At 35.6% G+C, this 18,177-nt stretch overlaps 1 protein-coding gene across 7 annotated transcripts in view; it reads right to left on the bottom strand.

Moving 5' to 3' along the window:
- ARHGAP32 (Rho GTPase activating protein 32) overlaps positions 1 to 18,177 on the bottom strand; it is a 318,750-nt gene that overhangs the window by 162,767 nt on the left and 137,806 nt on the right. For 4 of the 7 annotated variants that reach the window (XM_070623424.1, XM_070623423.1, XM_070623427.1 and 1 more), the window contains exons 3-4: positions 12,621 to 12,712; positions 11,579 to 11,663 (exon numbers count right to left, since the gene is read on the bottom strand). In XM_070623424.1, the coding sequence (XP_070479525.1) occupies positions 11,579 to 11,663; positions 12,621 to 12,712 (177 nt within the window). Of the gene's footprint in view, positions 1 to 11,578; positions 11,664 to 12,034; positions 12,077 to 12,620; positions 12,713 to 18,177 lie in introns of all 7 variants that reach the window. The other 3 variants (XM_070623422.1, XM_070623426.1, XM_070623420.1) reach the window with 1 other exon arrangement.

The following is an 18,177-nucleotide window of genomic DNA, read 5'->3' on the forward strand; positions in this document are numbered from 1 at the left end:
CAGAAGAAAGTGAGAAGTAACTGAAGGGTTTTGAGAAAGGGACATGATCTGATTTACATTTGGAAAGAATCATTCTTGCTGTCCTGCCAACTATATAAGGCTATTGAAATAATCCCCCTAAAACGACAATAGCTAGCCTAAGGTGACAGCAGAGAAACAGGCAGTTGTGGTCAGATCCTGGATTTATTTTAAAGATAGAGCCAAAAATTTCACTGATGGACTGGATGTGAAGAGTAACAGAAAGAGAGAGGTCCAAGATGACTCCAAGGTTTTGGCTGGTCTCTGGAACTGGAAAGACAAAGCTGCCATTTACCAAGATGGAGAAGACAGCAAGAGGAACAAGTCTGAGAGGAGACTGCTCTACGCATGCTAATCTGAGGCACCCATCAGTCATCCAAGTGAGGGTGCAGACAGGCCAGCTAGATCACAAGGCCGGAATTCAAGAGACATCATCAAAATTTCCTTTGTGGTCTAAATCAGTATTGGTCAAGTAAGTAAGAGACCACCAGAGAATAGACTATATTATACACGAGATTCTAAATACAAACTTCAAGGTAGACACTAAAATAAAGTACAGAACAGAGTCACAAATCATAGATAAGGAAAAATCTAAGAAACCCAGCATAAGAAATTGCAGTATTAAATGGGTAGTCTAAAGCACACAGGAAAAGAAACACGGGAAAACAAGATAATGAGCGACAGATTGACAGCATTAAGTCCACATGCATCAATAATCACTCTCAATGTGAACGGATTGAACTCTCCAATAAAAAGACACAGAGTGGCAAAATGGATTAAAGAACAAGATCCAACAATTTGTTGCCTCCAGGAAACACACCTCAGCCCCAAGGACAAACACAGACTCAGGGTGAAGGGGTGGAGGACAATACTTCAAGCAAATAGCAAGGAAAAAAAGGCAGGTGTTGCAATTCTCATATCAGACCAAGTGGATTTCAAAATAAGACAGGTAAAGAGAGACACAGAGGGACAATATATAATGATTAAAGGGACACTTCATCAAGAAGAAATAACGCTTATAAATATCTATGCACCCAACACAGGAGCACCAAGATTCATAAAGCAACTATTAACAGACCTAAAGGAAGATGTTAAAAACAACACAATAATAGTAGGGGACCTCAACACCCCACTCACATCAATGGACAGATCATCCAGACAGAAAATCAACAAGCAAATAGTGGAGCTGAATGAAAAACTAAAACAATTGGACTTAATAGACATATATAGATCTCTCCACCCTGAAGGAGCTGAATACACATTCTTCTCAAGTGCACATGGAACATTCTCTACGATAGACCATATGTTGGGAAACAAGGCAAGCCTCTACAAATTTAAAAAAATTGAAATAATAACAAGCATCTTCTCAGATCATAGTGCTATAAGGCTAGAAATTAATTACAAGATAAAAGCTGAGAAAGGCACAAAGATGTGGAGACTAAACAACACACTACTGAACAAGCAATGGATCATTGAAGAAATTAAAGAAGAAATTAAAAAATACCTGGAAACAAATGAAAATGATAGCATGCCATACCAACTCATATGGGATACAGCAAAAGCTGTATTAAGAGGAAAATTCATCGCAATACAGGCACATCTTAACAAACAAGAAAAATCCCAAATAAGCAACCTTAAAGCACACCTAACTGAACTAGAGAAAAAAGAAAAAATGAAGCCCAAAGTCAGCAGAAGGAGAGAAATAATAAAAATCAGAGCAGAAATAAATACTATTGAAACGAAAAAGGCAGTACAAAGGATCAATGAGACAAAGAGCTGGTTTTTTGAGAAGATAAATAAAATTGACAAACCACTAGCCAGACTTACAAAGAAAAAAAGGGAGAAAGCTCAAATAAACAAAATCAGAAATGAGCGAGGAGAAATAACAACAGACTCTGCAGAAATACAACAGATTATACGAGAATACTACAAAAAACTATATGCCAACAGAATGGATAACCTAGAGGAAATGGATAAATTCTTGGACTCCTACAATCTCCCAAAGCTCACTCAAGAAGAGGCAGACAATTTGAACAGACCAATCACAAGGAAAGAGATTGAAACAGCAATCAAAAACATCCCAAAGAATAAAACCCCAGGACCAGATGGCTTTCCTGGGGAATTCTACCAAACTTTCAGAGAGGATTTAATACCTATCCTTTTCAAGCTATTCCAAAAAATTAGGGAAGATGGAACACTTCCTAACACATTCTATGAGGCCAACATCATGCTGATACCAAAACCTGACAAGGACACCACGAAAAAAGAGAACTACAGGCCAATATCACTGATGAACATAGATGCAAAAATTCTAAACAAAATTTTGGCAACCAGAATTCAGCAATTCATCAAAAGAATCATACATCAGGATCAGGTGGGATTCATACCAGGGACATAGGGATGGTTCAACATCCGCAAATCAATCAACGTGATACACCACATCAACAAACTGAGGAATAAAAACCACATGATCATCTCAATAGATGCAGAGAAGGCATTTGACAAGATCCAACAGCCATTTATGATAAAAACTCTGAACAAAATGGGCATAGAAGGAAACTACCTCAACATAATAAAGGCCATATACGACAAACCCATAGCCAACATCATACTCAATGGGCAAAAACTGAACCCCATCCCCCTGAAAACAGGAACGAGACAAGGATGCCCTCTATCACCACTCTTATTTAACATAGTACTGGAGGTCCTGGCCAGAGCAATCAGGCAAGAAAAAGGAATAAAAGGAATTCAAATAGGGAGGGAAGAAGTGAAACTCTTGCTGTTTGCAGATGACATGATCTTATATGTAGAAAACCCCAAAGAATCCATTGGAAAACTGTTAGAAGTAATCAACAACTACAGCAAAGTTGCAAGGTATAAAATCAATTTGCATAAATCAGTAGCATTTCTATACTCCAGTAATGAACCAACAGAAAAAGAACTCAAGAATACAATACCATTCACAATCGCAACAAAAAGAAGAAAATACCTTGGGGTAAATTTAACTAAGGAAGTGAAGGACCTATATAATGAAAATTACAAGGCCTTTCTGAGAGAATTGGATGACGACATAAGGAGATGGAAAGACATTCCATGTACATGGATTGGAAGAATAAACATAGCTAAAATGTCCATTCTACCTAAAGCAATCTACAGATTCAACGCCATCCCAATCAGAATCCCAATGACATTCTTTACAGAATTAGAACAAAGAATCCTAAAATTCATATGGGGCAACAAAAGACCCCGAATTGCTAAAGCAATCCTGAGAAAAAAGAACAAAACGGGAGGCATCACAATCCCTGACTTCAAAACATACTACAAAGCTACAGTAATCAAAACAGCATGGTACTGGTACAAAAACAGGTGCACAGATCAATGGAACAGAATTGAAAGCCCAGAAATAAAACCACACATCTATGGACAGCTTATCTTTGACAAAGGAGCTGAGGGCATACAATGGAGAAAAGAAAGTCTTTTCAACAAATGGTGCTGGGAAAACTGGAAAGCCACATGTAAAAGAATGAAAATTGACCATTCTTTTTCACCATTCACCAAAATAAACTCAAAATGGATCAAAGACCTAAAGGTGAGACCTGAAACCATAAGGCTTCTGGAAGAAAACATAGGCAGTACACTCTTTGACATCAGTATTAAAAGGATCTTTTCGGACACCATGCCTTCTCAGAGAAGGGAAACAATAGAAAGAATAAACAAATGGGACTTCATCAGATTAAAGAGCTTCTTCAAGGCAAATGAAAACAGGATTGAAACAAAAAAACAACCCACTAACTGGGAAAAAATATTTGCAAGTCATACATCTGACAAAGGCTTAATATCCTTAATATATAAAGAACTCTCGCAACTCAACCACAAAACATCAAACAACCCAATCAAAACATGGGCTGGAGACATGAACAGACATTTCTCCAAAAAAGATATACTGATGGCCAATAGGCACATGAAAAGATGCTCATCATCGCTGATCATCAGGGAAATGCAAATCAAAACTACATTAAGATATCACCTTACACCCGTTAGAATGACAAAAATATCTAAAACTAATAGCAACAAATGTTGGAGAGGTTGTGGAGAAAAAGGAACCCTCATACACTGCTGGTGGGAATGCAAACTGGTGCAGCCACTATGGAAAACAGTATGGAGATTCCTCAAAAAACTAAAAATTGAACTACCATACGATCCAGCCATCCCACTACTGGATATTTATCCAAAGAGCCTGAAGTCAGCAATCCCAAAAGTCCTGTGCACCCCAATGTTTATTGCAGCACTGTTTACAATAGCCAAGACGTGGAAGCAACCTAAGTGCCCATCAACAGACGAATGGATAAAGAAGATGTGGTACATATATACAATGGAATACTACTCAGCTGCAAAACAGAACAAAATCATTCCATTTGCAATAACATGGATGGACCTTGAGAGAATTATGTTAAGTGAAATAAGCCAGCGAGAGAAAGACAATCTGTGTATGACTCCACTCATATGAGGAATTTATAACTATGGACCAAGAACAGTTTAGTGGATACCAGGGGAAAGGTGGGGTGGGGGGTGGGCACAAAGGGTGAAGTGGTGCACCTACAACATGACTGACAAACATTAATGTACAATTGAAATTTCACAAGATTGTAACCTATCAATAACTCAATAAAAATAATAATAAAAAAAAAAGAAACACTGCCTCTGTGTATAGCAACAATCCACTGAAAAAACACTCCACGTGACTTTTTAGGGTGACACGTGAGTAAAGAACAGCAAAGCTCTTAAGAATAAAAAAAAATTTCTTTTGTATGTTACATAGTAGTGATATTACTGGTCCAAATTAACTCTTATACCTAAATTATTTTATAAGCAACTATGTCTTTCACTCTAAAAAACTGAGAATCAGAATTTATGTATAAATATAGAATTATAGGATTAAAGATATATAGGATTAAGAATAATAATTTTCATTTTAGAACTGAAAGCCTTAAAGTTAATAATAATTTTGTCCTGATTTAAAAAATCTAGTGGACAGTGACATATTCTAGGACAAAATGGCTTATTGCAACTATAAATTTTCAATATCGGAAGTGTAGAAAGAGCTATTAATCTGAACACGAGAAACCTGTAAGTCCAAGAGAAATTCCTAAGATCAGAGTGAAAAGAAGAAGGTACATAACCACAGAACGTCCCACAACTGGCACATATTCGAAGGCAACAAGTGAATCAGTAATCTGACAGTATGAACATCCTACTGGGATATAAGAGAGCTGCCAACAATAAGGCTGATACCAATTCCAAACATATTTTACTAAGTTCTCCTACCTTTTTCTCCTCAGAACACAGTCAATCTTACATTAAAAATGAGTTAAGTATTCTGGGAAGGAGGATTCTGGGAAGACAGGAGTAGGAAGCACCAGGAATGTCCCGCCTAGACAATAACTGCACTGGCAGAACCTGTCTGACGTAATTATTTTCTAACTCTGCAGCCTATTGAAGGCTTGCGATTTCTAGGGGAAGGCTTGGATGGTAAATTGCGGTTAATTTTGGTCAGTTTCAGCTCTTAGTACAGTAGCAGCAACACATCCTCAACCCCTCAGCATTCGAGGCAACCATGCATGCATTTGAGGAGCAGCTTACATGTACCTTGCAGGAGTCAGGGTGGGCAAAAAAGACCCTGTCCTAAAAATATCAAGGATCTGTGCTCTGATCACTGATTGTTGCTTCTGACTCCAGAGGTGCAAACAAAGAGGCATGGCCATTGTTGCTGCACCTCCCCATACTGTTGCAAGCCCCGTCCCCACCAGCTGAAGTCATTTCCACGGAATTTAAAAGGCAAATGCTCTTTTTCCCCCCTTAATTTTTCTCTTTTTCCCCTTTGAGGAGCTGACATTATAGACTAGAACATTCAAAAGCAACTGTAAATATGTGGAATATTAGAAAGTGACCACATAAGCCCAAGGAAAAGCTCAGGCTCAGAACACATCTGAGAAGACCTTAAGTTTACACCTCAGGCTAATCAGTGGCACAGAGTGAGCCTAAAACAATTAAAAAAAAACAAAAACAAAAACAAAAAACAGCAAACCCTGGGGAAGGGGGAGAATCTGATTTCCAGAGGTAACGCTTTATTACATTCAAATGTCCAAATTGAATCAACAAAAAACCACAAGGCATACAAAGAAACAGAAAAGTATGGCCCATTTGAAGAAAAAAATAAATCAATAGAAACTCTCCCTAAAAAAGAAGTGACGGTGGATCTACTCAAAAAAGACTTTAGGACAACTGTCTTAAAGATGCCCAAAAAAACCAAAGGAAGATGCGGAGAAAGTCAAGAAAATGATGTATGAACAAAATGGAAATATCAACAAAGAGATAGAAAATCTAAAAAGAAATTCTGTGCCTGAAAGTACAATAACTACAATGAAAACATCACAAGAGGGACTTAGAAGAAAGAAGAAAGACTCAGAGAACCTGAAGATGTGACAATGTAAATTAATTATTGAGTGTGAGGAACAGAAAGAAAAAAGAGTGAAGAAAAGTGAAGAGAGTCTAAGAGACCTATGGGACTCAATTCCATAGGCATTGTGGGAGTCTTAAAACAAGAACTGAGACAAAAGGACAGAGAGAATATTTGAAGAAATAATAACAGAAAACTTCCCAAATTTGATTAAAGACATGAACATAAGCATCAAAGAAGCTCAACAAATTCCAGGTAAGAGGAATTCAAAAAGACCCATACCAAGGCACATTATAATCAAACTTTCAGAAGTCTAAAACAATGAGAGAATCTTAAAAGCAGCAAGAAAGAAGCAACTAGTCACATACAAAGGATCCTGAATAAGATTATCAGGACATTTCTTATCAGAAACTTTGGAGGCCAGAAGATAGTGGGCTAATATATTCAAATTACTAAAAGAATAAAATTGCCACCTAAGAATATTACATCCAGCAACATTATCCTTCAAAAGTGAGAGATAAATTAAGACATTCCCTGATAAACAAAAGCTGAGCAAGTTCAGTATCATTATACCTACTCTGCAAGAAATGTAAAAGGGATCCTGCAAGCTGAAATGAAAGGACACTTGACAGTAACCAGAAGCCATATGAAAAAACAAAGACCTCAGTAAAGGTAAATACATGGAAAATTAGAAAAGCTAGTATTATTGTAACAACGGTCTGTAACTCCACTTTTTGTTTTCTCCATGATTTAAGAGATTAACACCTTTTTTAAAAATTATAAGTCTAAAAGCTAGTATTTTAACTTCAGTTTGTAACTCCATATTTTGTTTTCTACATAATTTAAGAGACTAATGCATTTAAAAGAATTATTAACTTATGTTTTGGGGCACACAATGTTTGAAGATGTAATTGTATGACATCAACAACCGAAAGGGGTGGGGACCAAGCTGTAAAGGAGGAGAGTTTTTGTATGTTATTGAAGTTAAGTTGATATAAATTCAAATTAGACTCATAAATTTAAGATGTTAAACGTAATTCCCATGGTAACCACAAAGAAAATAGCTATAGAATATACACAAAAGGAAATGAGAAAATAAGTTAAACCTTTCACTAAAAAAAATAAACTAAAAGCAAAAGATGACACTAATGCAGAAAATTAGGAAGAAGAAATCTATAATGAACATGGAAAACAAATAACCAAATGACAGTAATTACTTACCTGTAATTACTTTAAATGTACTGGATTAAACTCTCCAATCAGAAGACAGAGATGGGCAGAATGGATTAAAAAAACATGCTCCAACTATATGCTATCTAGAAGACTGACTTTAGATCAAAATACACAAATAGTTCATATAGAGAATTCCTAACACTCAACAACAAAAAAACCAAACAACCCAATTTAAAAATGGGCAAAGGACTTGAATAGAAATTTCTCCAAAGAAGATACACAAATGGACAATAAGCACATGAAAAGATGTTCAATATCATTAATCATTAGGGAAATGAAAATCTCATTAGTTTGACAAAAATGTTCAAAGATATCATATATATGGTCACCCAGAACTTTGTCTCTTAGAAGTGTTTGATTGCAAGTATCCCATGGTGATATTTTGCATATCTCTATTAACCCATCATGCCATGGACTATCCGTGCTCCCTTTACTATTGGAAATAGACGTATTAGTCCCTTTGATCTAATCACATTGGAGAATCGAAGGTGGGAAATGGGAGTGGCATGACTCAATATTACTCACAGTGACTCACTAGCAAAATTTTTGCTTCCTGTCCCCACAACTGCATCCTCTGCTGACCTAGAGACCTTAGTTCCAAAGGGAGGAATGTTTCCACCAGAAGATACACAATGATTCCACTGAACTGAAAGTTAAGACTGCCGCCCAGCCACTTAGAGTTCGTTATGCCTCTAAATCAACAGACAAAGAAGGGAGTTAAGACGTTGGCTGAGGTGACTGATCCTGACTACCCAGGGGAAACTGGACTGCTACTCCACAATGGAAGAGCATGTCTGGAACATGAGAGAGCTCTTACAGCATCTCTTAGTATCTAGTATTATTATGCCCTGTCATTAAACTCAGTGGAAAATTATAAGAATCCAATTCACATAGGACTATTAATGGCCAGACTCAGAATGAAGATTTGGGTCAGCACACCAGGTAAAGAACCACAACAACTAGCTGAACTTCTTGCTGAAGGCAAAGGGAATATGGAATGAGTTGTGGAAGAAGGCAATTACAATACCAGCTACAACCAAATGACCAGTTGTAGAAACAAGGACTGTAATTACCATGAGCATTTCCTCCTTATTTTTGTTATGAACATGTTTGTGTGTGTGTGTGTGTGTGCATGGCATCTATCTTTGTTTTCTTCCCTCTCTTACTGCCTTATGTAACATAAGATTTATATCATGGTATTTAAGTATTTTTAACTTTACATCATAGTATTTAAGTTATAGGATATCAAGAAGAGTAAACATTACCCAAGGACTTTGAATCCTTGTGCTTCTGGTTGTATAAAAAAATAGTTAATCATGTTAGGCAGAAGTATGACCTTGTTATTGTCTTTATTTGGAGATTAAGTATGGTTTAAGGAGTGCCAAGATGACAAAGGGCAGACTGTGATAGTTAATTTTATGTCACCTTTAGCTGAAACTTTATTTCAAATGTTTCTGTGAAGTCACTTTTTAGATAAGATTAGCATTTAAGTCAGTAGACTCTGAGTAAAGCAGATCACCTTTCACAATGTGAGTGGGCCTTGTCCGACAGATGAAGGTCTTAATAGAAAAATAGACTGACTCCTCTGAAGAGGGAACTCTGCTAGCAGACAGACGCCCTTGGACTCAAACTGCAAGATCAACTCTTCCCTTGGTCTTCAGCCAACTCTGGAGATTTTAGACTTACCAAGTCTCCACAATCACGTGAGCCGATTCCTTAAAATAAATCTCTTTCTCTCTCTCTCTCTCTCTCCCCCCCCCCCACCCCCACTCTCTTTCTCTCTCTCTCTACACACACACACAACTGGTTCTGTTTTACTGGAGAACTCTGACTACTACAGTTAGTCATATTTTAAAATAATAAAATTGGACTCCTTGCAAAAAAGACTGGTGGGTACTACAGTGTTAAAATGTTGAAATACTGGACCACCAATGATCTACACAACTAGAGAGGCAATGCTTTGCACAGGAGAAGGCCAGCAGGACTCAGCTCCAGTGCCATGGTTAATATTCATTCTGACTGGTCAACACACCAGGGGTTCAAAATTTTTCACATCACTCCTTTTCACACTATACATAAAGATCAATTCCAAGTAACTTGAATCTTAAAGTCAAAATTATAAAGTTTTTAGGAAAAAATATAAGACAATATCTTAATAACTTCAGAGCAGAGAAGAACATCTTAAACATGACTGAAAAACTACAAGTCAGAAGGTTTGTACATACATACTACATAAAATACATAAAATAAACAACGCCTGTACATTGAAAGCAGCATAGAGTGAAAAAATATGCCACAACATAGGAGAAGCTGTTCTTAGCTCACATACAAAAACAATAAAGGACCAGATGGAACATAAAAGGACTAAGATCCAAAATATGTAAAGCATTCCCATGAATGAATAAGAAAAATATAAGCAAATCTATAAAACAAAATAAGCAAATGACTTCATCTAGAGTTTTAAAAACTAGGAATCTAAAATGCCCAATAAATATTTGAAAAGATGTTCAACTGCATTAGAAATTAGGAGACTGCCAATTAAAATTTAATGAGAGAGAATTACATCTCCATCAGATTAGTAAAAATTAAAAAGTATCAAACAACCAAGAGTTGGCAAGGATGTGAACAACTCTCATTTACTACTTATACGAGCATAAATTAGTAAATGACTTTAAAAAGTAGTTTGGCTCTACTTATAAAGCTGGACTTGTGGGCACACTATAACCCTAAAATTCCACTCCCAGGTATATACCATGAGAAACTCCTGCAGAATTGCACCAGGTTCAGAGAGATGCTGGTTAGCCAAAAACTAACAACTCAAATTTCAAAGAAACAAAATAATGGATAAATTATTTGTGATATATGCATGCTATGAATTAATATACTGTAGTAAACAAACTGAACCAACTATAACTGCTCACGTCTACAGGGATAAACATCACCATGTGAAATCAAAGAAGCCAGAAAGAACACATGCGATAATGAAGCCCTCCTTGGTAGCATATTTCAACCTACGCCAGCATCCCTGAGCCTCCTTATCCTGTTCTACTTTTTGCCATAGCTCTTATTCTCTTGGCAATCCTTTATGCTCTTCAAGAATGGGTCTCTGATTTTAGTGCTGCTCACTAATATAACCAAAGCACCTAAAAATAGTGCCTGGCACATAGTACTTGCTCAATAAATATTTGCTGAGTGAATTAGAATAATTCCAATTACATAAAGTTTAAAGCAGGCAAACCTAAACACCGTATTGATTAGGGACGCATACAGATAGTAAAACAATAAAAAAATGTAAGGTAATGAATATACAAGTCATGGTGTAAGTCACCTCTAGGGTAGGGAAGGCATGTGCAACACAGGAGGGACACAGAGGAAATCTGCTTCTTAACCTGGGCTTCAAAATGTACATATATAGTTATGTAATGTATATGTATACATGAATATGCTTTGAATACATATATATGCACATACACACTATACACTTCACAATAAGAAAAAAACATTGAAAGAAATTCCATTAGCACTTCTCCCCCCGCCCCTGCTTCACTTCACCCCAACTGCGATTTATCAATCACTGCTACCACCCAACACAAGAGCCAGGTAACAACTAGAATAGTTCATGCTATAAAACAGTGGCAAACTCTGTTCAGAAATCTAATAGAAATTCTGAGATTTACATTGACTCTATTATACTGTTTCCCCATGAATCAGAAGTCATCAGGCATCAAGTATTAGCCAACAGAAGAGAATAAAAGTCTTCACATCAACCGATAAGACACTGATAGAAAAAACTACTTCAAAGTGTCACCTGTCAGATATATAGATATAGATATATATTAATTTAGTATGTAGGAAATATTTCAAATATACCTGTATGCTGCCAAACTCAACGTTCTCATAATGGAAATGTGCACATTCAGCCATCTTCGGAAAGTGACCTTTAGTGAAGGGTAACCTGAAGCACATGAAATACATAAGTGAGATACAAGACACTGGAATTGTCAAAATTACTACACCTAAGGAGAAAATAAAATGTGTTTAAGAGCTCATGCAAGCAAAACTATTTAATAAGCACATGCGCATGAGCACACATATATCCACACAAACCTTTTCAGAAATACACTGAATCAAATGAAAACTAGAGCTAGCGCACAGGCCAAAACCAAAAAAAAAAAAATTAAAAAGCATTACTAGACTCTCCTAATCTTGAACCAAGTCAATGATCATAGAAAAACTAAATTTTCAGTGAATGTTATGGAAACTGTGAATGGCCAGCTTCTAACGAGAAGCAGCATTCCCACCACAAAATACAAAACCAGATTTTACCTGTGAATGTTGTCGCAGCCCATCAGTCCGGGATTGGTGGGTCTGGATGTGCAGAATGAACATTTTTAACCTTGTCTTTTCTATACTTAAAATGAAAACATAGCTATCTAACCTTCTAGCAAGTAAAAGGATGGTTTTTCTTTTTAAAACTGAAACAAACACCTTCCGATAGCTCACCTAAGAGTCAACTGCTGACATGCATTCAGGCTTTCTCAAAGCAAAGCTGAGATATGCCAATCTTATAACTCCAGCAACAAAGCTGATTTTTCTAAATGCACGGGAGCACATATTAAAAGGACCAAGAAAGACACACTTGAATGGTTCCTGTTGAACAAATGCAACCTAACAGACAATGACATAAAGTTGTTGCAAGAACAAAATTGAAGTGTATTTTTAGACAAGTGGACTATCTTCAGATCTATTCCACTAACTGTTGAGTCATAATTTAAGGCTTAATAGTACAATTTAATGTATGAAGAGTAAGAGCCTCTTTACTCAGAAACCTAAACAAAACTTTTAAGAACATTAAAGAACTAATTTCCATTTATAGGAATTCATTTAAAACCCACTGTAAAAGTATACTTACTTTTTCACATGTTTAACCTTCATACTGGCTGTACTGCCACATGTCTTAAGACTAAGGTCTCCAGAAATCTCTGGAACGTCTGCTCCTCTTGCCTTAAAAAAAATAAAGATAAAAGAATTATGACTACTCCTTTAGCGTGAATATGTTTTTAAAAGCAGATTATAGTTAATTTTAACAGTTCTGCTGACTCCGTACCAACAGCAATACATATTGATTTAATGATCTCTTAAAATTGTAACTAACTTGTTTTAATTATTAAAAATAAGGGAAAAAATTCACCTAATTTAAATATTTAACTTTACTGTATTAGGAAAAATTTCCTGTGAAAATAAGACTTTTCATGCTCTTATAATCAAATTTCAAAATCAGCTATTATAATATGTGTCTCAGCACAAAACTAAAATCTCCCCACGGAGTTGCTAGAATAAAACAACCTTGGTCACAGTGATTAATAGTTAAAACGGTAATATGAACATAATTCAGAGATCACAACAAGCACTTCTCACACCAAAATTTGAAAGTGACATCTAAGTCCTTAGTCTGCCAGAGTTTTCAAAATGGTGATTTTTTAACTTCAGTGACAAATTCAGCTGCACCATTTTAAAAACAAAAACTGGAAAATCAAAAGGTTCTTTACACTCCAGACAAAATAAACAGTAAATCCAAATATCCACCTTAAAAAACAAATTTATGCTATATTATCTACAAATTGTCACAGAAAACTTTTAATTATTAATGCCAATGCCACATGACATAATAGGGAAGAATCATACGGGATGAGCAGTTAAATCGAGTTAGGAGATTCACAAAGAAACCGTGGTACATATATATACAATGGAATACTATTCAGCCATAAAAAAGAATGAAATCTTGCCATTTATGACAACACGGATGGACCTTCAGGACATTATACTAAGGGAAATAAGCCAACAGAGAAAGACAAATACTGTATAATCTCACTTATATGTGGAATCAAAAAAACAATCCCATAGATAATAGAGAACAGATTGGTGGTTGCATGGTGGGGGGGCGGGTAAACGGGTGAAGGAGGTAAAAAAGTACAAACTTCCAGCTATAAAATAAACAAGTCATGGGGATGTAATATATAGCATGGCAACTATAGTTAATAATACTGTATAGCATATTTGAAAGTTGCTAAGAGTAGATCTTAAAGTTCTCATCACAAGGAAAAGAAGTTATATAACCATGTATGGCGACGGATGTTAACTACACTTTGTGGTGATCATTTCACAATGTATACAAATATTGAAATCATGATACTGTACACCTGAAACTAATATAGCATTGTACGTCAATTATGCATCAATGAAAAAAAAATTTTAAAAAAAGAAGAGATTCACAGTATGAACTGAACTTTTAAAAATGTTTTCTTATTAAAAAAAGTAGCCAAGAGAGTCTGGATAAATATTAAAAGCCATAACTTTCAAAGATATGAGGTAAAAATGTATGAACGTATAAGAATTAACCCTTTATACGTATCATTAGAGTCCACCGGACCAAATTTTTTTTTGAGGTTTTTGTCCTTAGTATGGTTAAACTTAATAAACTTACTAAAGTTAATAATAAACTTAGCAAGTTTACTTATAGGGTAGATATTTCACAACCAATCATTCTTAGAAGTCTTTTTATTCGTTTTTAGAAATCTTCCAAAGTAAAAAGAAAAATTTTCCTTTTTTCGGGGGGAGGGGCAAGATTGGCCCTGAGCTAATATCTATTGTCAATCTTCCTTTTTTAATTCTTCTTCTCCCGAAGGCCCCCCAGTACACAGTTGTATATCCTAGCTGTAAGTCGTGCTAGTTCTTCTAAATGGGACACCACCTCAGCATGGCTTTATGAGCAGTGCTAGGTCTGTGCCCAGGATCCAAACTGGCAAGCCCCAGGCTGCCGAAGCCAAGTATGCGAACTTAACCTCTCGGCCACAGAGCCAGCCCCTTATTATATTCTTTAGTAATGAAAGAGGACTCATTCTATCTTGCAATTACCATACGGATCCACTGGACCTTTTCACAAATCTAAGACAGAATTTTGGTCTTATTTTTCCTCCATCTTAACACACAGTTATTTCATAATCCTAGGTATTATTTCATCACTATTCATCATCATTCATCAATTCTTCCCTACCATGCTAGAAAAAAGACTAAAATAAAAAACAAGATTTTTTTTAAAAAGGAAAATGAGGATTGGGCTAGCCCAGTGACATAGTGGTTAAGTTCGCACACTCCGCTTCAGCGGCCCAGGGTTCACAGGTTCAGATCCCAGGTGCAAACCTGCACACTGCTCATCAAGCCATGTTGTGGCAGCGTCCCACATACAAAATACAGGAAAGACTGCCACAGATGTTGGCTCAGGGCCAATCTTCCTCACCCCCCACCCCCAAAAAAGGAGGATGAGGGAACACCTAGAACAGGGGTTGGCAAACTTTTCCTTAAAGGGACAGATGGTAAATATTTTAGGCTTGTGGACCACACTGTCTCTGCTACAACTCAACTCTGTGATTATTATAGCACAAAAGCAGCCATACATAAATGACTGAACATGGCTATGTTCCAACAATACTTTATGTGCAAAAACAAGCAGCCAGTAAGCTGAAGTTTTGTCAACCTCTGACCCACAATGTTGATGGAATAGTGAAATAAATCATCAACCAGTTTTCATGTTGTGTTGCCCAGACTGTGCATCACCTTTCAAGAAGGTACTTAAAAAGTTTGTAGACACAATCTTTGTAGTCGGCATTTCTCTTTCATTAAATATATTTGAGAATTTCAGACTTTTCATTTTTCATCCACAATAGGAGAAAACTGACAGAGAAAGATATTTTACAATCAAAGGATGTTGCAATGCAAAGACACAGCATGACTCTAGACTCTAATAATGGTGGTGAAATTGCTTTAGTAAATGACATCTCAGATTGATGATAACATCCTAAATGAATACTGTATAACTTAAGAATTATGAGTGAACAATATATTTCTAAGAAAAAAAAATATGGTATTTTCCTCCATTTAGTCATTAAACCAAAAGGGCTTTATCACACAATACTTTGCAACAACAACCTGGATCACCTTGTTTTGCTAAAATTAAGGTGTGACAATATTCCTTCACCTTTTATGATGTTTGGGTACCAAAATTTACATGACATAAAGAGTTTTGGAGGTTTCCTGTGCTTAAATTCTTATCAAAATTTCTAATAAAGTGGTTTTCCACTATTTATTCTGTAAATTATTCATAAATTGACTTAAATATATAAAAGAATAAAAAAGGGTACACTGGACCCAGTTGGTAAATGGTGATGACTTTATTTGGTAGACTGAAAATTAAAATACTGTCTTTTGAAAACAAGCTCCCTGTGCTAGATAGGCCTTGGTCCCTAACACGTACGTAAGGAGAAATGAGGAAATCTGCCTAGCCTCTAGTCCATGTGAGAGAGACACATGATGGACCACAACTCTGCAACTGCAACTGACTGGACTGGAGCTCGAAACAACATCCAAAGGCAAACTCACAGGCTATTCAAAAGGGCCTGACAGAAAAGCCTCTGCTTAAAAAGACAAAAGGGCAATAATTAGGCAGAGCACCAAGCAATGGTCCAAGAAGCCTTAGGGGATTCAAGAAAACATTTTTATCCAGCAATATTTTCCCATAGTCCAGAAAGTCCAAAGCACATCCTGGCCACTCAGTATATTTTTGTGAATGAATAAACACAATACACTTTGACATAAAAAGTGGTATCATTTATTCTTTTAAGACTCAGAAAATAGAATTAAAAGGAAAATATACTACCTTTACTCTACTGGCTGATAAACTAACATTTTCACCTATATATTCTTTTAAATAAAGTAAATTTTCTTAAATTTCTACTGAAAGCAAGTAGCTTGAGTTGTTTTTATTCTGTTGCTCCAATTCAAAAATTAAGAAAGTTCTTTTTTAGAAAATATTAATTAATTGACATTCATTCACAGAAAATACACAATTTTCCCAATTCATGTTATAATCATCACTTAATTATGCTTCCAAAATAGAATTTATATCAACTTTACAGAAACAAGACTATTCATCAAAAGAAAATTAAAGAGACAACAGAAGCCAATGTCAGATACATACTTTCATAAAAGTGCACACATTTACATTTAAATTCTCTATCTATATACCTCTGACAATAAACTAACTTCCTAAGAGGTTATCTTTGAATCACAAACCTCAGGCACAAAGAGTTTAAGGGAATTAATACATTATTAACTATGCCTATTCTTCCCTACATTCAATTTACACCTCTTGCTTTTACTGTGTAATTTAATATGCTCATTACCCATATATATATTATATATATACACACACACATATAGCCCTATCTTCAAAATGCAATTCGAATCTACCAACTCCACTTAAGCCTGTCCCAATAACTCAGCCAAATGCTGATATTTTCTTTTATTGATATTCCACAGCACTCATCCTCTAAACAGCAAGTTGGAGCATTTTATTACATTTTTATCCATATTTTACTGCAAATCGTTTCGTCTCATCCTCTAATCAAAGTCTTTTCCATTCATCAAGAGGATAACTTCCTTGAGCAAGACCCAATGGAATGATATATGTACATATTTTATTGATACCTGACATCCCCAACTCCCATTACAGCACTAAAATTTAGTACCATTCAAGGAAAAGGCTCAAAGAAACTCGGCATTGTTAATTACCCTAGAAAAGCAAATCAAGACTTTTACCTCTCATTTTTTTAATACTCCTAGCTAAAAAATATCTATGAAAGTCTATAGTTACCAAATGAAATTCATCATTAAAATGAAGCTCTATTTTTACGACTAAAAGTACTTTACTCTTACTATTTTGATGCCCACCGCTTAATAATCCTCCAGAAAGGGTGATCCAATTTACACTGCCACCAACCATGTATACAACTGCCTGTTTTCATACAACCTCACAAACAATGAATATTTTCAATCTTTATCTTCATCAATCTGATAGGATTACTCTTCAATTTTTTAATAATTAAACAGATAAAAGAGTTAAAATTTCACACCTTTAGTGGGCATCTATATTATTTTATATACTTTATTCTTACATTCTATATTTTTAGATTTTTCAGAGAAAAGACCACTTTTTAGGTTAAAGCTAGTAATATTTGTTTGACATATAATATATCAAGATACTTAATAGCTTGCCATAAAAATTATAAACCTGGAAGTTTCAGGCCTTACACCTCCTGATTTCAAAGACTTACTATAGAGCAAGAGTAATTTAAGATAGTGTGGCTATCTTAGACAGACAGAGTAAGGATGAACAAGCAAATTAATGAAATATAAGAGAAAGTCTAGAAAAAGCCCAAAAATATACAGCAAAACTTGACTTATGACAAAGATATCAATGCAATTCAAAAGAAGAGTACTATCAATAAAGTAGATTGGCGCAGGTTTTTTAAACACAAAATAGGAATAAACCTTGAGCATTCTCTTAAACAATACACAAAAAGTCATTCAATGTGGAAATTCACTAAATGTGAAAATTTATAAAGCTTCTAAAA

Source organism: Equus przewalskii, chromosome 6 (assembly GCF_037783145.1).
Source record: "Equus przewalskii isolate Varuska chromosome 6, EquPr2, whole genome shotgun sequence".
NCBI classification, from domain to species: Eukaryota; Metazoa; Chordata; class Mammalia; order Perissodactyla; family Equidae; genus Equus; species Equus przewalskii.